The sequence below is a fragment of the Phoca vitulina genome, unplaced genomic scaffold (assembly GCF_004348235.1).
Source record: "Phoca vitulina isolate PV1807 unplaced genomic scaffold, GSC_HSeal_1.0 scaffold63, whole genome shotgun sequence".
Lineage (NCBI taxonomy): Eukaryota > Metazoa > Chordata > Mammalia > Carnivora > Phocidae > Phoca > Phoca vitulina.
The window spans coordinates 8,502,258-8,527,888 of record NW_022589766.1 but is presented as its reverse complement, the minus strand read 5'-3'; the positions used below and the strand labels follow the sequence as shown (position 1 = coordinate 8,527,888).

The 25,631-nt window shown below is 41.8% G+C and overlaps 1 protein-coding gene across 2 annotated transcripts in view; it reads right to left on the bottom strand.

Annotated features, from left to right (window-relative positions):
• Positions 1–6,637: 6,637 nt before the first annotated feature.
• LCLAT1 (lysocardiolipin acyltransferase 1) overlaps positions 6,638–25,631 on the bottom strand; it is a 197,815-nt gene continuing 178,821 nt past the window's right edge. For both annotated transcript variants that reach the window (XM_032391458.1, XM_032391459.1), the window contains exon 6: positions 6,638–11,278. In XM_032391458.1, the coding sequence (XP_032247349.1) occupies positions 10,776–11,278 (503 nt within the window). In that variant the 3' untranslated portion in view covers positions 6,638–10,775. The remainder of the gene's footprint in view (positions 11,279–25,631) is intronic.

Genomic DNA, 25,631 nt, shown 5'->3' with positions numbered 1-25,631 from the left:
TAAATATAGATAGAGCCCATACAAAGTACTTTGGGCTTATCAATTTTTAAGAGTGTAAAGAGGTCTCAAGACCAAAATGGTATTCTAGAGTATTCTAGAAAGGGTTTTCTACTTTTCTAGAATATTCCAATCAAATGGGCTATAACATTAAAAAAAAAAAAAGACCTACCCTCTACCACCGTCAAATTCTCTAGGCACTGGTGGAATGTCAAGGGCTTTCTTGTCGCCTGCCTCACCACATTGTCAGGGACGTAGGCTCCTTCTCTGTGACTTCCACAGAAATAAACATAGAACTTCCCAGAACACACCCAAGCAAAGGGCAGCATGCCTCACGCGTTGTGAAAATAATGGAGATTTCAAAAATAAATGTCAATTTTATGTTTATGAAAAATAGTAGGATAACTAAAATATCTGCTAAGGAGTTAGTCTTTGAAGGGACCGTGATGCAGATGGAATTCTAGAGTTGTAGCTGATCCAGGGAGAATGAAGAAATCCAGCCAGAAGCCCGAGGCCGCCTTTATTGCCCTGTACTCTGGAGGTAGGAGCAGCATGCACCGGGGAGTCTGTGATGTCTTAGCCCCAAGGTTTCAAGAGGCAGCGATCACAGTGGAGATGGCATGTGGGTTCTTAGTTCAAAGGATTTTAGGGGGAAGAGGTGTTTGAGCACCAGCTGTGGTCGGTGCAAAGATTAATGAGACCCAGTCTCGGCCTTCAGGTATGTGTGGTGTCCGGGGAGACGGAAGGGGTGAGGCTTGCATCATGTGGTGATGCTGCAGGGCTGCAGAGGCCCTCTGTGAGAGGAGGTGCTCACGTCTCAGCCGGGACTTCCTGCGGGCTGCGGGCCTGGGTGAGCTGGCCTCCTGGTCTGCCTTCTGGGTAACCTGGCTGTGCATGAAAACCACCAGGGAATCCAATGCAGATGCCCGTGCCATGCCCATTCTGGGGAGGACTGGCTGCCTGTAGTTTTTAAAAAGCATCTGGTGCTTTCTATGTGCAGCCAGGCCTGAGGACCATGATTCGGACTTTCCCGGATCTGCTTATGGCCTCCAGCAAGGACTGGCCGCAACATTCATGGGGCCCAGTGCAAAAGGAAAATGTGAGGCCCCTTGTTCAAGAAACTAGTAAGAGCTTCCAGAGGGTGACAGCAGAGCACTGAACCAAGTGTCGGACCCTCCCAAGCCCAGGATTCCCTGCAAGTGCCCAGGGTGCACGCCTACGAAGCCACACCTGTCTCTGCCTATTACTTCCCTAGCAACCTCCTTAGAGGGACCCATAGCTGACTTGCCATCCTCAGTGACTGTCCCGCGTAGAATCAGGGGCTGGCTCTTCAAGGCAGCTGGCCCTCCAGTCCCATGTATCCTCAGAACAAATGAAATCACCCCCAAAGCCTGAGGCAGGCGGGGAAGCGCTGGGCTCCGTGTCCACCCACTCTCCTTCTCAGAATGATCTCATTCTTCCTCAGAGCCCTGTGCACGGTGGCATCTGGCTGCAGCCCCAAGCATGCCTCTGTCACTGTGCCCTCACACCCTCTGAGCAGCCCGGCCCCTTCCTTGGCTCACTCCCTGGACCCAGAGGGGCCAACCAAGGGAGCCGAGTCTGCTGCTGGAGTCCCTGGCAAGGGCCGGCCACTGATGGCTATTTCCCAGAGTGCAGAGATTAAGAGAAGATGGGCTCTTTTTCTAGCTAGCCCATGGGATGGAAAGTTCCCATTGTGGGCTGTGGCTGTCATTTCACCAGAGTCTCTGGAAACTGAACGACCAGCTGCTGTGCGAATCACCTGCTGGGGCCTATGCACAGTGGACAGAGCGCTCACAGGGCTGGTGCTTCTGTTTGCCGGCTGTGTTCAGGGAGCCTCCAGTCCCGTGTGTGCCCAAACTTTGGCACCAGGGACAGGGCTATGCCTTGGACAGGATGACTTCTCTTATTTACCCTCTTCATTTCTGTCTGGTTTGCTTCACACCTGGAAGGTGGTGCTTCATAAACAGTGGTTTTGGGGAAAGAAAGAAAGCAAACATGTATGTGGTCAGGAAGGGCAAAGAATAAAGCTTATTTATCTTGGCTCCCTCCCCAGTCCTAAGCCTGGGCTCTACATCCATCCAGTAAGTAGTTAATAAATATTTACTGACTTAAATCACCTCATAAATCATCCCAGATTTCCAGAACATCTAAGACCAAATGCTCATTTTTTGGAGGAGGGCATTGGGGCCTAGAGAGTGGATGCCCTCAGTCTGAGCTCGAAGAAGGTAGATGCACTCATTTCAGTCACCTGGGGGGCTTTGACAGCTCCTAATGCTCAGACTGCACCCCTGACTGATTAAATCAGAGTCTCAGGGGGCGGGGCCTGGGTACAGGTATTAAAGCTCTGCAGGGATCCAGGTAACCTGGTTGGAGAGGCCTGGCCTCAGAGGGAAGCCGAGGCAGAGCCTATGCCTGGGGACCTGGCCAGAGGGAGCACTGTCCGCGTGCCTGCATGCTCCCAGTGAGCAGGGGTGCCTGGGAGGCCACTGCAAGGGGACTTCCAGGGAGAGTGTGCAGGTGGACATCTTGAGGCAGAAGAGCTGGGTATATTAATGCACACTCATCTTGTACCTACCTGGCATTTTGGCTGGAAGGCCCAGGACAGGCTGAGGGGCAACAGCTTGCCCTGAGACAGGCCCTGAGCCTTAGAGTAGGGGATGTGCTGAGAGCCCACTGCTGCGAAGAAGCTTGTACTAGATGGGGCCCCTGCACGCCACGCCCTGTTTTCTTCTTTAGACTCATGCTGCTTTCTTCAGTCAGTCAAGGAAGCTGAAACATGTATGGATCTCTTGAGGTGGATTATCTGGCAGCAATTTCTTTTAATCGTCTATATTCAAAGTGGACACAATTTAGAGGGACCAGACAGATGCACACTCGTACACCCATCACGAGATACATGACCATCCGCTCAGGGCTCTGCTGATCCATTCATCATTAATTCATTCTGATTATTTTCAGTTCAAATTTAGAATTATGGGGATTTTAGTTAAATTTAAAATTTTTATATCTATGTATTTTTTCTTTGACAATGAAAATTTTGGTTCCAAGCAACATCATCATAATTACGCGTATGATTTATCTTAAAATAAATGCAATAACTTCAGAAAATAGATATCTCATTACTACCAATATGATGACGACAACAATTTGAGGTTTTTTTTGTAATTCTTTTTGTCCTTAAGATATATTCTATTAAGGATATACCCCATAATTACCTGAAGTAATTCCTCTCTGCAAAATTAATCCACAAACTTAATATGTTAAGTTCATTTGCTTCATGTTCCTTTTGATCTTTAGAAATTGCTTTCTTATTTTTTAATTTAATTTTATAATTATGTAAGACATCAACTTGGTTCCCAAGTCAAGCACACAGTATAAAATACAACTCAGTCAAAGAAGTCTAGTGTCTACTGCAGTCCTACCCATCATGTTCCCTCCTTCCTTCTGTACATTGCCATTTTTACTTCCATGATTTATATTTTAAGATTATTTAGTAACTAGTTTGTAACGTAAGCATATGTGTGTGTATCTGTGTGGCCTCACCTTCTTCGATAAAAGGCAGCATGACTATACATATTGATCTCTACCTTTCTTTTTTTCACTTAACAGAATATTCTAGAGAAAAGTCCCCTATCAGTGTCTATAGATGTTCCTCATGCTGCTGGACAGTTCCACAGAACTCAGTCATATAATCACGCTCTACTCGGTCATTCCCAACTATGGGCATCTAGGTCGTTTCCAGTATTTTATTCTCACAAATGGAGCTACCATGAAAGTTTTGTGCATGCATATTACCATTCCTTTTGGCCAGTATTTTTGGGATAGATTTCTCAAAGTGGGATTGTGGGACAAGGGTAAATGCATAATCATTATGTTAGATGTTGGGGAAGTTTCCTCCATAGGTGTAGTTGGAGGAAGATAAGATTAGTTGGACATCTTCTTGAAGATGTTACAAGTTTCTACTTTAAAGAGTTAACATGCTAATATATTTTGGTAAATCATATCCTCAATCAAAATGATTTGATTCTTGTTAAAAAAAAAGAGATGGACAGGTTTGCATTTCAATTTTTTTTTGTTATTTTAAGTTTGTAAATTTTTGCACCCAGCTTTAGTTTAGAACAGGATCCTTTCTGAATGACTTCCAAGGAATCACCAGTAAGAATTTACTGTGCAAGAAGAATGGATAAGGTGGTGGGCTAAATGCTGTTTGGGATAAGAGAAATGTGAAGCATCCTTATCTTGGCTTTCCAGAAGTTAATACTCTGGCTGAGGTGATAAGGCTGAAAAATAACTATAACATAAGACAGCCTGTAATGTAGTCAAGTGCGAGTTGCAGAGAAATGACTCCGTGGCCGGAGGACATGTCAAGCTAGATTGATTGGGACAAACTTCAGAGAAAAAGTGGGATTTGACTGGCTGTGGGCTGATGACAGAAGAAGCTCTCACATGGGAGGGCTCTGTGCAAAGCTGGGAGAGGGCAAGGGTTCCCTGAGGTGTGGGCAACCAGCACATTCATATGGAAAGGTTCATGCCTGGGGACTGGCTGGCTGGGTTGGGAGGAATTGGGAGAGGTTGTTTGGCAGTCAGCCAGAAGCTACTGGGGGCTGTGAGGAGCAGGTTCCATGATCAAACTGGGTCGGGTGTTCTGAGGTCGGCGTGTGGAGAACTTGGAGCAGGGAGAGCTGGGAGCCGGTCCCCGGACTTGCCCAATCTAATGCACCAGGAAGGAAGGGCACACACGGAGGCAGGTGAAGGGAGGGATGAGTCACTGCAGGGGCAGGTGCGGTGCCGGGAGACAGAGAGATGGGAGAGCTGCAGTGCTGATACTTCAGCAGATCCCGATGGAAAGAAAAACGTTGTCAACACTGTGTTGCTTGAGTCTGGGTACTCTGTGGAAGCAGTGACTGGAGAATTCAGATGGACCATTGTTGATGAGATGGTCTATGCACCACTATGGAGAACACTTGGGTTCCCAAATACCCCCTGTGTTGATGGAGAAGGCTCCCATGGTGCAGGGCTCGGAACCCTGTCTGGAAACCACGCTGACCTGCTCCATCTGCACTGGGAGGTGTGGGAGGTTTCACCGTTGGGGTGGACGTCCCACCATCCAGCATCATTCCATCCTAACAGTCCTCTTCAAATCTGTCCTTCCTCGACACTGGTCCCGGGGACCAGGGAACAAACTCCATCCCTGCTCCAGGAAGGAGGTGGCAAACAACCAGGGACACAACCCATATAGTATTTCTGGGCAAGTACGTGGTTCAGGAATGAGCACTGAAACCCAGTTTAGGGTTTTTGTTGAGCCACTGGGGCAACGGTCCCCTCCCTTGGCTCCTCCCCACTGCGGTTGCACCTGAGCGGGTACAGGGATGAAGCAACTGCGGGCATCAAGTCACCATGGGGACCCTGTGAACCACGTCAAACAGCCAGGAGAGCGTAGGTTGCCTCTTCATAATTTATTTTAAAAATGTTTCGGCCTGAAGAGCGCATTGCACATGTGTAGATAAGCTTCTGTGCACATCCTAGGGCTTACTAGCTGGCATTTGAAATGCATCAGAAAGCCACACTTCACAGGGAGTTTCTTAAACCCTTTCTACAATTTATCAGTGACGTGAGCAATGTGGAAGACGAGTGGGCATCTACAGAGACTATGCTCTCCTCTCTCCCCTTTGCATAAACAGAGTATAGAAATCGCCCTAATCTGTGTGTTAGTAGTGTTACAAAGACTGGACCAGCCTCCTGGCCCAGTCTTTGAAGCCAGCTCTCATGGCCTGGGCTCCTCGGGCCCTGCGTGCCCCTTTCCCAGAGAATGACATTGTGGGCTCCCCTCAGAGTGAATCCTTCAAGCAAAGTGCTTGTAGAACCTGAAGACAGAGTGGGGGGCATGGCAGAGCATACAAAGATAGGTTCTGCAGGGGAGGAGAAATAATTTTCCCTCTCCCCTTCTGAGTTCTTGGCTGAGACTGGTAATAAAAGATTAACAAGAGGAAGACAATCAGAAATTTATTAACATGTATTCCTCAGGTATACATAGAGATAGCCAAGGAAAAATGAGTAACTCCCAGAAGTGGCTTAGAATTCAGGATTAGAAAACACCTTCTCTGGGAAGGGAGAGGGGAGGGAGGCCTCTTAGGGGAGAGTAAATGACTTTGAGGAAAGATGAACTGGCCCTTAGAAGAACAGATGGGAAGTGTGATGCTTTGTGACAACATTTATCTGGGTGTGGTATTGATTTTTATCTTCTCTCCTGCGACAGGAATCTATCCTCGCTGATTGATGAAACTCCCAGGGAAGGAATTTATGGTCATTGAGTCTTTTTTTTTTAAACATTTTTTTATTTAAATTCAATTAATTAACATATTATTGGTTTCAGAGGTACAGGCCTGTGACTGATTCATCAGTCTTATATAATACCCAGTGCTCATTATATCACATGCCCTCCTTAATGCCCATCACCCAGTTACCCCATTCCCTCAGCAACCCTCAATTTGTTTCCTGTGATTAAGAGTCTCTTATGGTCTGTCTCCCTCTCTGGTTTCATCTTGTTTTTTTCCTCTCTTCCCCGATGATCACCTGCTTTGTTTCTTAAACTCCACATATCAGTGAGATCATATGATAATTGTCCTGATTGACTTATTTCGTTTAGCATAATATGGCCATTGAGTCTTTTTGGAGAACTGGTCTTCAGGCAGATGGGGGCAGTTCAGAGAAAGCCTTTCCCTCCAATTGCTGCTTTTCAAGTGCCTACAGCTCAAAACCAATATACCAACATGGTCTATTTTGGGTGGCACGTGCTTAACTAGTCATATTTTGGGGTGGCATATTCTGCTACCCTTCAGTTCCATGATTTTCATGTGCGTGTGTGTGTGTGTATTTGCTAAGCACATTTTCATGCATCTGTCAAGCTTTGCTAGAAGATTTGCTTTCACAGTTACATACTCCCTGACAGTCACGGGGGATGCATAGAGTTCCATTTACCTCTTAAATCTGGTGGTGCTGGTATTTGCCATTACAACCCCACAACTGTGAAATGACCAAATTGCCCTCAGGGCTGAATTGACAGAAATGGAAGAAAACCAAGTTCTCATGACATTCATTGAGGCCTGAATTCAACTGTGGCCCCTAGACTTTTTCAATTATGGAAGCGGTATATTCCCTTTTCGTGTGTGCATTTGTTTTTTTTAAACATCTGTGAAAGAGTCCTAACTGATGAGCTCTTCCTTAATACTACATACAGTAAGGCTGTAACAATGTGGGAAAACACAGGAGCACGCAGTCATTCGGGCAAAACCAGAAACAGGATACACGGGCAAACTCGATCTGATTCATTCCACTTTATTCTGGGATGTAAATTACAGATACCACAACTCGTAAACATACTAGTGGACATTGAAAACTAAGGCCATTCTGTGAGTTATTTTTAAAATTTGTTTTGTACATAATCTTTTAAAAAATAAATTACCAAAACCGAGATTCTCTTCTGAAATAAAAGCTTAAGGTTGGTACAAGACAACTTTTGGGCCATCTCCAATCTGAAGCTCATCGTGTGACAAGCCCGTGTTTGTTTCCTACAGCATAAATAATAGCTCTAAGGCAAAGGCTCTCCTCTCCAGATGTCCCCACAAAGTAGTGTTTACCACAGTGACCAGTGTTTACAAACCATTTTCCTCCCAGTGAATAGCAAAAAGACTTTTACCTAAGAAACACATTGTAAAATTCTTGGAACAAGAAAAAGAAAGGGACCCATAACTAAGGCACTGAAAGCACATTATTTATACAAAGAAATGTAAACAATTTAATACCAACAGGCTCCCTCCATTAGAGTCTCTATTATAAAAGTGCACAGGGGCATCGCGGTTGGGCCCAGAGCCTGCAGGCCAGGTGCAATGGGCATGTCACCCTTTCTGCAGAATTCAGTCTTGGCCTCCAACATACAGCTCCTGACGTGGTGCTGGGAAGTGACTAATGTCAAAGTGATGCGAGTGGAAGCTGGTATTTCTCCCTAATCTGTGTGTTAGTAGTGTTACAAACAAGGAAGGGTTTTAATAGGAGTTTGAAATTATGGCCTCTGCTTAACATTTTCCTCTGGTCTTTTACCACGTTCGTCTGATTTGGGCCTCTCATCAGAGCTTTCTGGTGGAAGAACCTGTGACCTCGTCAGCGCCCTTCCCCGTAGTTTCCTATTTTAAGTATAATGGTTCACATCCCATACAAACCACATTTGCTTTGTTTACAACGTTTCTGAACAGTAAAGACTGAACAGTTGGAGAGATGGTACTGTAAACGTTTTGCAGCCCACTGAGCTGATCTTCAAAGGACCGAAAGAGCGTCCAGTGCGAAGCGTGGGCTAGACTCAGCCGCACACGCAGCTGCTCTGAGTGCAGAGCGATGAGGTGGGAGGGGGTGGAGGGCTCATTCCTGAGGTGGATCACAACATTAAAGTTAATTTCTACTGAACATTTTTTTTTTTACCAATTTTACAAAGCTTAAGTTCCAAATCATTCACTGAATATTTCTTTAAAAATTTTTAAAAGAAAAAGGCAAATACGTAGGAACCTAAAGAATTATGACTTTAAAAGAAGCCTTACTGCAAAAACACAAGACCCCAAAAAACAAAACCAGAAAAAAAACAAAAAGCAACTTTTTTCTCTTTGAAGTTATCACTTTTGATTCTGAAAGCAGGTACGATGTCTGTATTCCCCAGTTTGGGTACATATGAATTTTGGGTAGTAAAACAACGTTTGCATTTTATCTTAAACATGTCTTTTGTGATCCAAAGAAAACATTTTTTTAAAAAGGAAAGAAAAGAGCTTTCCTCTTGTACAGGTTTCCTGCCATCCTATGGAGGTTACGCCTCGAACGAGGAGCCGAGAAGCGGCTGGGGGGGCTACAGTCTCAACACATGTGGGGCAGGAGACGCGGCTTTTCTCTAGTGCCCAGGACAAATGCAGGGCTGGTTGTAAAACTGTGTGTTTCCAAATATAACCAAAAGGCGGTCTGAGAGAGACCTCAATTAGAAACCTCTTTTATTCAGGAAAAAAAAAAAGGTTAAAAAAGAAAAACACCTTAAAAACCATGGGATTAGCCCACTGGGTCTGGAGCAGATGTGCGTAATAACTCCTGAGGAGCTCCTGGCAGGCGTGGCAACGGCCTGGGGGAGCGGTTAAATACAGGCTGGGGCCTGTCGGCGCGCTCTCGGTCGTGACGTGTCAACGGAGTTCTGCGCGCAACCTGGACCTTCTCTGTAAGTTCGGCTCACCGTGTGCTTACCTCTCCTGGCAACGCACGTTTCAACTGTTGGGTAAAAGTCACCGTTGAGCAAAAATGGGCTGTAATGAAGGAGAAGGCATCCATGCCAAAAGGGTACATATAGCAATAGCCTTTGAGGCTGGTTGAAGGCAGGAGTAAAGCAGACAGGTTTGCGAACAGCTCAAGGCTTTTAACTGCCTCGCGTTTCCTGCCGCTCTGACCAGCGTCCCCATCATAGGACAAAAACATTAGTGCACAGCTCCTCCGGCGGGGTGGAAACCATGACCACGCATTTCTTCCGCCTCAGAAGGAGACTGGTGCTGTTAGTTTGCTGGATTTTCCATGGACTCCAAATGCCAGAAATATTTCGGCAAACAAGTGGTCAAAAGTGGATTTAAATTTTAGTACTGAAACAGGAAGGCTGGGACTAAAAAGCAAGAGCGAGAGCCCTCATCATTAAAAAGGGGCTCATTTTCCTGTTATCAAATCTGTCGAGGCTGCGAGGGCCGAGTAATTGAGGCTAGGCCATGACTACCCGGGATGCAAGCGCTGTCGCTGTTGCTTTAACACAGATCTCAGATACCCGTGCACCTACAGAAAATACAATAACCTTCCTTTTGGGGCAGGTTTTAAAGAACTATTTCAAAGGACACCACTTCAAGAATTTCTGACTGCAGTAACAGGACCTTCCACGCATTCCTTTAGAAAGGTAAGTGACATGATGTCACGCGGTAAAAGCTACCCCTGCCAACGAGCGGTAAGGAAACCAGCTGGGAGCATGCAAGAGTAAGTAGAAGTGAACTAAACTGTCTGCATTCCTATCTGTACAAATCCAAACTAAGGTTTCCAAGTGGAGAGCCTGTGGTTGCTCCCTGAGAAATGTCCAGGTCTTACTATCCATGGGAAGAAAGGGCACAGGTGGTCTTCTGATGTCTCAGTGAGTGCAAGGCTGAAGGCCAAGGTTTTATGAATAATGAAGGGCTTCCTATCAAAATGGGTGGTTGGTTGAAGGACGAGGGATTTCCGTTTTCTGGCCTTAAGGAAGGATGCACTGGTTTGACTGGCAGAGAAATGAGCCTGGGGAGGGAACTGGGAGGAAGGGCTCTTACCTCCACAGTCAAGTGCCAGCACTTGATCTGAGCCCGTGCTCCCAAGCCCCGGATCTGCCTCTTGTCTGGGGAGTTTGTTAGGAAATAGGATTGGGCCTCTAGGAAAATCTTGTGTCCCTTGTCTGCTAACAGCCTGGTGGTTGCTTAGGAATACTCTGGCCCAAGTTATTTTATAGCGATTGCTCCCTGCTATGCGTATTGAAATTACATTCAGAGATTAAAAAAAAAATCATGTATGTAGCAATATTTTCCCACAAAACTAAGTGCAAAATATCTTTAACAAATAATGATGGTAGTAGAAATATTTGACATAGTCATGCAAAAATGCATCTCCGTTTACAAAGGCTCGACACATTTCCAAAACATCCCCTTGGTTGTTACACTGTGAACCTTATGATCTCACTCATTTTTCCTTACATTTAAATGTGGCTGTTTGTGCAAAAACCGGTAACATGCAAGTTCAACGATCTCCAGTCCACCAAATATTCTCTCTAACAGCACAAAGATAACCGTGGTGATTATAAAATACCACCGAACAGGACTGTACAGATACAGGAGCAGGCACATTGCAGGGCTGAACAGGGTCCAGTAAAGTATGGAGAGCAATTTGAGCACAAGGACCCTGAGCTCAGACTTGCAAGGTGGAATTACAGTCTCTCCCGTAAACTGAAAATTCTTCTCCCCTTGATAGAAGGAGCGCAGCCTCTCTTCCTTTTCCTCCCAGCGCCTGTGGCACCAGAGCTGGAGGTCCTCCCTGGACTCAGGGAGGGCGTCTACTGGGTACCGGTGCACGTGGAAGTGGATCTCCTTGGGGAAGTCCCCGAGGAGGAGGTGCCTCTCTGTCTGAGGAATATTGTGCGGGTATGCCACCGTGATGTCGTGGACGGCGTCGAGGTTCTTACCTAGGTTTCAGAAAAGATAAAAATACAGACTAAGGATCAATGGGGGCAATAAGGCTGATTCAAACGACAAGGCAGAACCAAACCCAGGAAAAAAATTCAGGACAGAGTGAACAAGCGAGGGCTATACATACTGGCGTTCCTAGGCATTGGGGTCACTATTTTCCAGTCATTTTTAGTTTTTTATTTGCTTGCTAATTACCACAAAGACCTTTAGAAAGAAATTATCTTCATTCATAGAAATAGTAACCTGCCATTCTAGGACTAAATGGATAAGCACATTAAGTCAGGTTTGAGGTAGAAATAAATTTTAATTTAAATTCAATTTAATTAACATATAGTGTACAATTAGTTTCAGAGGTAGAATTTAAAGATTCATTAGTTACATATAACACCCAGTGCTCGTTCCACCAAGTGCCCTCCTTAATGCCCATTACCCACCTCCCCTCCAGCAACCCTCAGTTTGTTTCCTAGAGTTAAGAGTCTCTTAAGGTTCTGTTTTTATTTTTCCTTCCCTTTCTTAATTCCATGAGTGAAATCATATGATATTTGTCTTTCTCTGACTTAGTTCACTTAGCATAATACCCTCTAGTTCCATCCATGTTGTTGCAAATGGCAAGATTTCATTCTTTTTGATGGCCGAGTAATATGCCATTGTATATCTATACCACATCTTCTTTATCCATTCATCTGTCAATGGACATCTGGGCTCTTTCCATAGTTTGGCTATTGTGGACATTGCTATAAACATTGGGGTGCATGTGCCCCTTCGAATCACTGTGTTTGTATCCTTTGGATAAATACCTAGTAGTGCAATAGCTGGGTCATAGGGTAGTTCTATTTTTAACTTTTTGAGGAACCTCCATACTGTTTCCCAGAGTGGCTGCACCAGTTTGCATTCCCACCAATAGCATAAAAGGGTTCCCCTTTCTCTGCATCCTCTCCAACATCTGTTGCTTCCTGAGTTAATTTTAGCCATTCTGACTGGTGTGAGGTGCTATCTCATTGTGGTTTTGATTTGTATTTCCCTGATGCTGAGTGATCTAGAACATTTTTTTTTTTTCATGTGTCTGGTGGTCATTTGTAGGTCTTCTTTGGAGAAATGTCTGTTCATGTCTTCTGCCTATTTCTTGCTGGATTTTTTTGTTTTTGGGTGTTGAGTTTGATATTTTTTTTTTTAAAGATTTTTGGATACTAACCCTTTATCTGATAAGACATTTGCAAATATCTTCTCCCATTCTGTTGGTTGTCTTTTAGTTTTGTCGACTGTTTCCTTTGCTGTGCAAAAGCTTTTCATCTTGATGAAGTCCCAATAGTTCATTTTTGCTTTTGTTTCCCTTACCTTTGGAGACGTGTCTACCAAGAAGTTGCTGGGGCCGAGGTCACAGGGGTTGTTGCCTGTGTTTTCCCCTAGGATTTTGATGGATTCCTGTCTCACATTTAGGTCTTTCATCCATTCTGAGTTTATTTTTGTGTATGGTGTAAGAAAGTGGTCCAGTTTCATTCTTCATGTGGCTGTCCAATTTTCCCAACACCATCGGTTGAAGAGACTTTTTTCCATTGGATATTCTTTCCTGCTTTGTCCAAGATTAGCTGACCAGAGAGCTGAGGGTCCATTTCTGGGCTCTCTATTCTGTTCCATTGATCTGTGTGTGTGTTTTTGTGCCAGTACCATACTGTCTTGATGATGACAGCTTTGTAATAGAGCTGGAAGTCCAGAATTGTGATGCCACCGGCTTTCGTTTTCTTTTTCAACATTCCTTTGGCTATTTGGGATCTTTTCTGGTTCCATACAGATTTTAGGATTGTTTGTTCTAGCTCTGTGGAAAAACGTTGATGGTATTTTTAAAGAGACTACATTGAATGTGTAGATTGCATAGACATTTTCCAGTATTTGTTCTTCCAATCCATGAGCATGGAATGTTTTTTCCATTTCTTTGTGTCTTCCTCAATTTCTTTCATAAGTGTTCTACAGTTTTCAGAGTACAGATCCTTTGCCTCTTTGGCTAGGTTGGTTGTGCTGCTTTTTTAATGATTTTTTTAAGTCTTCTGTAAATGTCCACTATCTGTCTCCTTTACTCCGTGATTTACTTCAGTCCAGGTTTCAATTTGTTTTCATAACAGTCTTATAAATATAATCAGCCCTTGATAAGGACTATAGTCTGAAAAATGAAAAGTACCTATGTCAACAAGGCTTAGAATCAGAATTGAAGGGATAGTCTGGTTGGGATGCTGAGCCTTGTTTACATGAGTGGAGGTAGACAAAAGGTCCGTGCGGGAAGGCTGTAGTGGAGGTGGATCTGAAGGCCTCGAGGAAAGGAGAGGCTGGATCTCTCGGACTCCAGCAGGGAGTCCACTTCGTCTCACAGTGGAGGAAACGTCACTTCCTGTCACTTGTCATGCCGCTTAGCCTCTTATTCAGAACTAAGTGCTCGTTTCATTTACTTTCAAAACTCCCCTGCAGTCAACATTTCTGCTTCACCTTCTGCCTGGACCCTTCTCCGAAAGGGCTGCGGGTCTCCTCAGACTCGCTGGTCCACAGCCTGGAATCAACCCCTTCCCCAGGCAGCTCCCACCATCCTCCTCCTCAGTCACAGCACCTTCACACAGCTCCTCCTCAGCAGCTGCTCATGGGAGCCAGCCTTCTTCCACAGGTGGTTCTTAATGTTCACAAACTGCTATCAAAAAGGTTAGGGCTGTTGTAGTAAGAAACCAAACTGCTTTTGCTTTCCACTTTCTTCTGGACAACCCACAGGGGAGGGCGGTGTGCCTAAACACATGTCTGTTCACAACAGAAACGGCAAGTTTTGAGACCGTGTCAGTACCACTTAAAGAAACGTTCCTAAGTGAAAAATTCTAGAAACATTGCTGTGTGGAACATGGAGGGCTGTGGAAGCAGACTGCCCACGTTCAAATCCTGGGTTCTGCCTCTTACTGACTTGTCTCTGTTGCTTGCTTGGTTCCTGTACCTACAAATACCTCAGAGTTGTGGTGAACATTCAGTGAGATAGTACATATAAAAACACATGAATTAGGGTCTGATACATAGTAAGTACTCCATAAATGTTAGCTACTAACATTGCTTACTGAATCCTAATACTAGCATGTTGGGTTCTAATCTGTCCCTCTAACTTTAGCTCCTATTAGCCCACCGACGTCAGCATGGTATTTGCGGAAGGGGGGGGGTGGGAACGACGATACCTGCATTCACATACCATCTCTATACTACTGTTCAGGCTGTTATTAGCCTGAGCCCCTATGATGCCAATGAGGGACCTCATGCCTTCTACACAAGACAACTATTCAAATTGCTATTTCACAAAATTGCCAAGAATATTCCCTTTGCTTTAAATGTACAGCCTGTTTCCCTGAAATCTTTTCTCTCCACTCTCTTCAAAGTCCATCTCCAATCTCAAGGAGATTGCATTCTAAGAATAGCTTTCTTTGAGTATCCAGGCCCATAGTGGTGTTGTCCCCTGACATGCTCAGGACACATGTTCTGTGTGTTTGTTTGGGTACTCATCTGCCATCCTGTCTACTATTACTGGAAGTTCACGGAAACCCCGTCTCCCAGGGCATCATAAGTACCTGAAAGGGAAAGGACCAGGTCTCTGCTTTAGATCCTTAGTACCTAGCACAATGCCCTGCACTTAAAACAGTCTCCAGAAATGCTTGCTTGACCAATATTTTTACAGTCTGATATCCTCTCACCTAAAAATACAGGAGGGAATTATAATGCCTTCTACATGAGGTTGTCATAAAGCAGTGAACTAATGTACATAAAGCGCTTTGCATAGTGCTGGGCAAAAAGAAAGTTCTTAATGTTAGCATGACTACAACTTCTATATTGGGTTAATGAGACCTACCTACTGCATGGGATTTTTTTTTTTTTTTTTTAATTTGTATGTTATAGATTCTTGGTTCTGAAAGGTTTACAATCTTGGGTAGTGGGGTGTCACCTTACAAAAAGGCAATATTCCAAAAAATTTCCAATAGATTGTTTTTTTTTTTTTTTTTTTTAATTTAGAACTTTGGAATGACAGAACTCAACATAACTAAAATACTATTTATATTACAAACAAGAGCAACACTGTAATGTGAGAAACTAAAGGCAATGAAGTGTGAAAGGAAGAACAGGGGAGGGGAAGGAGAGACAGCTTATACTTTGTTGCTCACTGCCCTGAGCTGTACTGGATCCTTAAGCATTAGAGAGACTCAGAAATGCATTCAAACCAGAGCAAGAGAGGAGGAAAGGGACAAAGGCTTTTATGCCCTGAGGTATCTTGAAACTTGTAAACTTTATATTGTTTCTTGTCTCCAGACAACCCAAGGCCACACAGAACTCTTTATTGCTAAGAGAGGAGCTGACTTTTCACATTACCCTCTCAAGACTTCCTGGCCTCATGGCCTCAAGCCTAGAGGAGCTGTTCCTACCAGAAAGTTAGTTTGCTCTTATAAGGTAACAGGAAAGGGTGAGCAGGTCTTGCTTCATTCCCAAGTGACGGTAATGAAATGGATATTCAGAAGTTGAAATGTGCCTTTATTTCATTTACCAGCTTGTAAGAGGGCTAAAATAATGCAACAGAATTAGAATAAGAATAAGAGCAGTTCCTTCAAGGACACAGGAGTTATAGTCTTGAAATCTTTTGGTATGAAAACAACATCCTCTTAAATATGCAAAGTAAGATGGCTGCCATCAGTAAAAGCCATTTTTAAAAAATCTCATTGCTTTTTAGATAGCATCTAGATTTGTAATCTCAACTATCTAGCCACCTGTCATCTGCCTGTATGGTGCTTAGAAAATGATCTGTTCCCGATTCTGTGTCTTCTGGAAAGTTTCAAACTTTATTATTATGTTAAGCTACCAGTATGTTATTTATTTTTTTATTATGTTAGTCACCATACAGTACATCATTAGTTTTTGATGTAGTGCTCCCATGACTCATTGTTTGCGTATAACACCCAGTGCTCCATGCAATACATGCCCTCCTTAATACCCATCACTGGGCTAACCCATCCCCCAACACCCTCCCCTCTAAAACCCTCAGTTTGTTTCTCGGAGTCCAGTCTCTCACGGTTCGTCTCCCCCTCCAATTTCCCCCCCTTCTCCTAATGTCCTCCATGCTATTCCTTATGTTCCACAAATAAGTGAAATCATATGATAATTGACTTTCTCTGCTTGACTTATTTCACTTAGCATAATCTCTTCCAGTCCCATCCATGTTGATGCAAAAGTTGGGTATTCCATTGCGTTAGACCAACCACACTCATGTGGGCCTATAAATGTTTCTTTTTTCCCCCTGGAAGAACAGGACAAACACTTATTATTTCACATCTTAATTTTTAGTCTAAGACTGAGACTAAGGGAATTTTTAATACTTCTGTCAGGTTTAAGTAACCAACAGAGGCTTAAAAGATATGACTGGAATTTACAAATGTAATATGCAGAAGGGAGTGTCTCCAAGCACATCAAGTTGAGCCCATGATTATTACAAGAGGCCTATTCAATATGAAAAGCTCACTGGGAGTGGGAGAGAACCAATTCTTTACACATTTGTATGTTTCAAATGAAAGAACTGCATGAAGAAATCCTGGTTTGCCCAAAGCTGCTAAAGAACACACATCCAATTATATAGTTCAGTGGCAGAAAAACAGAAACACAAACTTTTTCTTTTTCACCCAAAGTGGTCTTAAATTTCAATTATCAACTCTATTATTTTCTTTCCCCATTCTACAGTAAAACATATGCAAAATACACAAATATAACTTATTTTGATTTCAACTTTAATACTTTAAAAAAAAATACACATAAGCCTATTTTCTGTTAGCCAGATCTAAATCCATAAATCTACATATATTGGAGGGTTTTAAATAAAGTAGCTTGTCATCTAAGATGCATTTTTGTTAAAAGGAAATGCTGAGGCTGCTGGATTTGTGCACTGTTTCTCAGATTAAAAAAAATATTACCCCAAAATGATAAAAGTTGGATTTAGTAACTCAACAATCACTCACTGTGTCACTTTAACACTGACCTATACTAGTACATGGCTAATAATAAGCATGACAAATTGGCACTCGTCAGTACACTTTGAAGAATGATTCAGAATGGACAGATTTAGATAGACAAAAAAATACCAATAAATAAGACACCTTTCAGCTTCAAAATAAAAGGGTATGCATGAACCACTTAAAATCAGCTGGTATTAGGACTCAGAACCATTTTCTTAGGGGAAAAAACTGCTTCCTACTGAGAACATTATTCATTTGTCCTTCCGTATAAGCAGAGTACTTACTTAAGAGACAGAAAGGAGAGACAGACCGCTGCTGGTCCTGCCCCGCATCAGCTCTCTGACCTTAGCATGTTCACCATAAGCCTCATCTATAAATGCAGATAATAACACTACCTACCCTCCTAGGGTTTTGTAAAGATCAACTAGGAGAAGGGCTGTAAAATGCTCGGAGAAGTGCCTGACATATGGTATGTGCTCTGATTCTTGTTTTTATTCCTCCAGGTGGGTGATCACCTATAGCACCTGTAGGGAGTTGAGGTTTAAGCTGCTACTTTTGACCGTCCTCTGTCTCTGGACTTGCTCTCCCTCTGGGGGAGACTCCCGTCTGCTGGGGCATACCTTGTGGTTCATTCTCTGACTGCACTCACACCTCTCCCATAGCACAGAAGCATAGCGTTGAGGAGACTGGCCTTGGCTCTAGGGGTAGGCTCTAATTCATCACCCAATACACATTTCTGTCCACCCCTACCAACTCATCCTCAGGCATTTTCAGCTAAATGTAGATATTAATCCTTTGATGGCATTCAGAATTAGAAGGTGATGATCTGTGCTCTCGGACTGTTGGCCTCTTGCCCCATCTTGCTTTTATTTTTTTAAAAGTCAAAATTAGTACCTCCTCTTTTTCTAAGAAAGAACCATCCTGCGCTTAAATATCAACTTTCAGCGGGAAAGGTGAAACTAAAAATGGTATTATTTGTGAACAGTCTTGCTTATCCAACCTGAATTTGGTTCTTACAGGTAATTTCAGGGACATAGATTTTCACATTCCTATCTTAAATCTGCTGAACTTTTGGTGTTTTGTATAATTGAATGGATCTTTTCAGTTCTGAAAATCTCCCCTGATTGGCATCGATTCTGAGTCTTCAAAATAATTTTCTAGATAGAATGAAAACATGTTGACGTTTCTCACAATTTACAATATTGGTGTATTAATAGATCATCAAAGGCAAGATCAGAATAGTATATACTTGTTGAGGCCATATTCACATATATACACACACATATGCATATAAAACATATGTCTTGAAAAAGAGATCTATAAACTTTTAACAAATTAGACCACATTATATGTACTCTTTGATAACTTGTTTTTTCATGCATCTTTCCATACATGCCATTAAAGATTTTCTAAAATGTCACTTTATGGATGAATAATATTTGCCTATATAGAACTCTTAAAAATTCCTTTGTTTTGAAATTAAGTTGTTTCCATATAAACATTTAAACTGATCTATTTGTAACTAATCCTAGTGATTTTTCTAGGATAAATTCCAATAAATTGAATTGCTGAATCCAAAGACATGATCACCGTAACAGGCTTTTTGCTACATAAAAGAAACTGCCCCCTGGAATGTTCAATTTAAACACAAGAAATGTATGACAGGGGCACCTGGGTGGCTCAGTCATTAAGCGTCGGTCTTCGGCTCAGTCATGATCCCAGGGTCCTGGGATCGAGCCCCGCATCGGGCTCCCTGCTCGGCGGGAAGCCTGCTTCTCCCTCTCCCACTCCCCCTGCTTGTGTTCCCTCTCTTGCTGTCTCTCTCTGTCAAATAAATAAATAAAATCTTTAAAAAAAAAAAAAAAAAAAATGTATGAAAGGGCTTTCTTTTCACACTTACTAATGCTTGGTGTTATAATTTTTACAAAGTTGCCAAAAGTATACCATTTTTGTTTTAATTTGTAGGTCTTTGATTAGCTAAACAAGTCCACTGGAAGTATATACTGGTAGATTGCCTTGCTCGCCTTTTTGAAAATTCAGTTTTTTACCTTATGGTTTGTAAAAACTCTACCCTCTACCATATGTTATAAATCTCCCACAGTGATTTTTATCAGCTGGTCACTAGTGTTTCCCTGGGCACCGTGAACTGATTTTGTTGGATTTGCTGCTTTGTGAAAGCAGCCTTATTTCTTCTATCCAGTCCCTATATGTTGTTTGTCTCTTTTAGTCCATTTGCAAAGCTCCTTTATCATGAATTATTAATCCTCTATATTTTTTGTTGCAAATATGTTTACAAATCCATGATCTACTGCCTTTATTTATGGCATCTTTTCCAATACTTGTGTGCGTGTGTGTGTGTGTGTCTATACAAGTTCATTTCTTTTTCTATTATAGCTTTTGGATGCCTATTTTTATCTCCCCCTGCCTCTAGATTGTATGTATAGTTTTCATTTTTCTGCAAGATGAAAAACCCTTTTCCATTTAATTATTTATAATTTTATTTTCTTTCGGTAGATGTCAGTTTTTCTAGCATCCTTTATTAAATAACTCCTCTTTTCTCCACAGTTTTGAAATATCAACTCGATCATATATTAAATTCTCAAATACGGAAACCTCTAATTTCCCTTCTCCTGTCTGTCCCACTTATCTGTGTTGATTTCTGCTCCAAGATCATATTGATGTCCTTAGTGACTTATACCTGGTAAAGCAAATCTGCCTCTTTTCTTTTTCATACTATACTTGATTCCTGCTGGCAACTATTTTTGCAAGATAAACTTAACATTTAATTCAATTCTAAAATAACCACCCCCCTAACTTATCCTGAAATTGCATTTGCATTATATTTACATTATAACTTTGGAAGAATGGATGTTTTTATATTGTCTTTTCCTCTAAGAAAAAAGTATGCTTTTCCATTTGCTCAAATCCTATTTTAGGCCTTTCAATAAGATTTGTTTTCTTCACACAGCTTCTGTGACTTCCTTTTAAAATTTATTCCTAAATAATTTAAGAATTTTTGCCATTGTGAATGGAGTATGTATTCTGCTTTTAGGCAATCACTGCCTCAGTAGAGAAAAATCTGTTTGCTGAATATTTATATGTAGCCATCTTAACACACTTTCTTATTTGGTTGTTTCTTTTTTACTACATTCTTTTTGACTTTTTAGATTTTATATCAGCAACAAAAATTTTATGTTCAATTTTCTCTTCAAGGTGCTTAGTGCTTTCACTAGCATTTAATTTTAATAAAAAAGACAGTGGGTTTAGGTCTTGAGTAGGAGATCCTTGTTGAGTTTTGGTTAAAACAGTAGTCTGTTTTATTAGTTAATTTCTATTAGGAATGGCTTAAAGTTTATCAAATATCTTTTCAGCATCTATGGATAAGATAAAACTTCTTTGTTAAAGAAAATACTGGTCAAACATCTGTATGAACCAAAGTCATGGATATTACTAAAAGGAAAAATAGAAATGCAAAGAGAATTTAAAATTATAGTGTAGGCTTCTGTGCCTTTCATAATAGGTCATCAGTAATAAAAATCAATTACATAAAATAACTGAATAACTTGATAAATGTGACTTAATAAGATTATATAAATCTATGTCTTTCAAAAATATTTTAGAGGAGGGTAGTATCCATGGAACACTAATAAATATTTGATTATTGGTGACAAGATTTAGACACATTTTGTAAAAGCTGAAATAAAATCTACATTCTCACATCAAAATCCCATAAAATATGTGTGTATAAAAATAAGTGTCCCCCTTTAGAAGAACACTTTTAGATACCCCTTGATGAAAGGTGAAATCAATAAGAAAATTATGAACTACTTTTAAAAGAATGAAAAATGGAATCAATGGGATAGAGTGAAGGCTATACTCAATAATAAATGCTTCCTTATTAAAGAGGAAAAATGAAAAAGAAATTACTAATCTTGGAAATGGCAGGGGGCCAGTGCAGGGGGTGTACCACAGGGAGAATCCAAAGGGAAATATAGGGAAAAAAAATATTACAGATAAAAAGCAATAGTTAATGAAACAAAACTAAGAAATAGTGAAAATAAGTAAAAAAGCTAGTTATTTGAGATCAATAAAATACTAAACTCTATGAATGTGATTAAGGGAGGAAAAGAGCATGCATATTTAAGCTTACAGATAGCAAAGGAAACAAAATCATAATACAGAAGAGATTAAAAGTGATGTGAATCGACACATGATAAAACTACATAGATTTGCATACTATATACACACAAACCAGAGTATGCATGTGCGAATGTACTGTGCTTGATGTATAGTGCTTGATAAAATTTTGTGTTCAATTAAAAAATTATCAAATATCATTATCAAGTCTACTTTCACCAGAACTGCAAACTATTATGTCATTACTGTGTAAGAGGGACAAAGGGCACAGGTGCTAGATTTATAGGCAGGCCAACCTAGCAGCTGTCCTCACGTGCCACGCCTCCTCAATCACAGGGATTTTAGTGCAGAAATTACAAAGCAAAAATAGACAGCAAGGAACAAAACAAAATAATCTGCTATGAAGTAAAGGAACAAGAATCCTAGTTCCAAATTCATTCCAGGACCTATTAAGCATGACTGCCACTTACACTTGTGCATCTGTAGATTGTATTACTGATGACATGAACTTATTTTGACTATTCTTTGAAAAATTCATACTCTGTTCATTACTCTTCAAAAGAAAAATATGTGCTAAAACGATGAGAGAAGCCATTCAAAATGCAATGGGAAAAACAAGAGCAATGACAAAATAAAATGTCATTGCTGAACTCAACAAACTTTAGATGTTCCAAAACTGCGGGATGTGAATCAGTAACAGATTAAAAGATCCAAAGTGTCAGCACATGCACACTCTACTAATTTGCTGGTCTTCAAATTAAATGAGACCAAAGACCACACATTATTAGTCTCTACGCTCTGATATTAGGGTTGAAGAGGACTGATAATGCACGTAGACGTTACTATTTATTGAGTGTCTTCTAAGTGCCAGGCATTTTTTTTTTTTTTTAAGATTTTATTTATTTATTTGAGAGAGAGTGAGAGAGAGCACAAGATGGGGGAGAGGGAGAGGGAGAAGCAGAATCCCTGCTGAGCAGGTAGCCCAATGCGGGACTCGATCTCGGGACTCCAGGATCATGACTTGAGCCGAAGGCAGTCGCTTAACCAACTGAGCCACCCAGGCACCCGTGCCAGGCATTTTTAATTCAACAAGCTCTCTTTTGAGCACATACTCACTATACCAGACACAGCTGTAGGCTTTGGGGTTACACTGGTGAACAAAAAGGAAGATCTCTGCCCTTGTGGAGCTTATCAGGATACAGTCACTTTAAAATACCATGATCTTTAACAACCCTTGTGATATTATCCCTCTTTTATAGCTGTAGAGACTGAGGCACAGAGAAGTTCAGTCACTTGCTGAAGATCACATTTAATCAGCAATTAGTTGTGTTTGACTCAAAGCCTTTCCATTACCCTACTCTGCCTTCTAAGAACTGCATTTTATTTTCTTTTTAAGATTTTATTTATTTGACAGAGACAGCGAGAGAGGGAACAGAAGCAGGGGGAGTGGGAGTGGGAGAGGGAGAAGCAGGCTTCCCACTGAGCAGGGAGCCTGATGCGGGGGCTCGATCCCAGGACTCTGGGATCATGACCTGAGCCAAAGGCAGACGCTTAATGACTGAGCCACCCAGGCGCCCCTAAGAACTGCATTTTAAAAACAGGAGCTACAGACCTGGTTTTATACCTAGGCACAGTGGTTTTGTACCTAGGCACAGTGACTTATTAACCATGTGACCTTGGGGAAGTTATTTAACCTCCGTGGGCCCTGAGGCTCCTCATCTTCAATCTGGGAATAAGACCTCCCTTGGAGAGAGAGCAGAAATAAGAGAAGGTGTGTCGGTCAGCAGTTTATAAAGGCAGTCTACTGTACTCAGTAATGAAATCAATATTATGCAAATGAAATCTTCAAGTTTTTATTCAAGTTTCTTTTAATATTGCACTATTTTCATCTCTTAAGCACATCATATACATGTTTTGATGAAGAGTTTTGCTATGGTTTTATTCAAAGTATAAATGATTGGATCTTACGTGAAGTTCTGTTATGCACTCCTGGAATAAGTTCAATTGACTGATCCACCCAATCACAGGCCAGGCCCTACCACCCACTCTGTGGCAGCTAGCGAAACTACAGTGGAGTACCTAAGTTACAATCTTGTAAATCTTTAAAAATTTATGCTAATAACAATACAGCTCAACTTGGGGGAAAAAAAGATGCCCATAAAGCAAAGGCTAATGTTACTACTCTTGCTATATCTTTATTGTGTAGGTGATTTTGCATAGAACAGAGTCTTCTCTGCAATTTCATACTTCTCTGAGACAAAAGTTTGGCTGAGGATGGGGTATTATTAATGGGGTGTAGGGCAAGTTGCTGTCTTCAAGAGCAAGACAAATCTTAGAGTAGAAGGTGAAGGTCTCTGGTTGCGGATGAGTTCTGTCCTTTCCCTGGCCCTGGGCTCTGCGTCTGGAGCCACACTGGTCTGTCAGAGGTGGCTGGGAAAGTCCTTTAGCCTTGTGCCACACCTCCTGTGTCACACCTTCTCCTTAGATGAGCCAAGAACTAAATTACCTTGTTTTTAATCCCTTAGGAATCCGAATTCCCATTCAGTGAGCTTGACTTCAGTCTAAGGTTTAGGGATCTCAGTAAAACAAGGCTTCCCTGACCAACCAGGAGTGATCCAACCACAGCTGTATGCACCCCACAGTAGGGGCTTATTAAACCACAAGACCCTCTGGCTGATGGAAGGCATGTGGGGAGAGATTTCTGGGCACAGGGCTATGTCTGTGCCTGTTCTCAAGGCTGTGTCCCACTTCTTCAATCCACCACAGACTGCTCATACTGTGTTCTCCCAAATTAAATATTCCACCAAGGAATATATTTTATGGTCTTGTGCTTTTTAGTAGAAATAGTCATAATTTGTTCTTTCTTGTCTTTGTACTTTGTTTTAACAAGTCCTGTAAGGTGAAGTATAAAGCAAGGTGGTGGTAGTGGTGGTGAAGAAAATGGATCAATATGGGGAATACCTGGGGCACCTGGGTGGCTTAATTGGTTAAGCATCTGACTCTTGGTTTCAGCTCAGGTCCTGATCTCACAGGGTTATGAGATCGAGTCCTGTGTCGGGCTTTGCGCTGGGTGTGGAGCCTACTTAGGATTCTCTTTCTCTCTCTTTGCCCTCCCCACCCCTTCTCTCCCTCTCCCCCCCTCTGCTCCTCCCTCCCCTCAAAAAAAATATGGGAATACTCAAAACTTCAAAAGATGAATTCTCAACTATAGGTCTTCTGTATGCACAGTTCTCACTTGTGCAAAGGGTACCACTACTGGGATGCAAGGGTAATCCGACAGGACTGTAACCTCCTTTCTACTGAGAGGATAAAGAATCAGGCTGTGTGTAGCTCAACCAAAGAACAAAAGTCTCAGGTTCTTCCAAGATGGCAAAAGAACAGGAGGCTCTATTCTTATACAGTATATGGAGTATCTTTTGAAGTTTACAACAAAATAAGAAAAAGTAAATAGATTTTATGTAGTTCAGAAGGATGTGTTTCAAAGAAGAGAGCTGACCTACTGATAACATTGTATACCATTTTGATACTTCTGGCCAAAAGAGATTAAATTTTTCTCTTTTTTGGCATGCTGTCTTCCTTTTTGTACTTCTTTCTTTTTAAATTATGTGGATAAAGCTCAAAGACAGATGGTAACATTACACAGAATTGCACACTAACCCAAGTACTCTACGCCTTTTTAAATGCTCAGAATACCATATAGGTGGCAGTCTACATCTGTAGATTTACATTCTTGGTTTTGAATAACTATGGCTTGCTATGTGCTCTGCCAGGCAGAAAACTCATTTGCTTGCATCCCATGGAGTCTGCTAGAATCTAGTGCTGATTGGGGAAGGGAATATTCCATGTAACAATGTTCTTTCTCTGTATTTTATGCCTTAGATGAGAGAGGATCAAAGATTCTTCTAAATATTCCCCACACTTCAACCAGAACTTCCTTAGTGTTGACCAAATTCTCAAAGCAATACTCTCCAAAGCATCAATGAGGACTGGGGGTAGGGAAGAGATATTAAGGGTGAATTTATTTTCTAGTAAACTTTGTTGATTTTCATCAGAAAGCAGAGGTCAGGGCTGATAATCAAGCCCAGTTGTTTGGTAAATAACTCTATTACATTTGAGCAGCAGAGGGCTGAAATCAAGACTGGGGGCCAACAAGGTAAACCAAGTATTAAGAAGCAGATGCTTTCTTTGAAACAGTCATCAGGAGACAGGA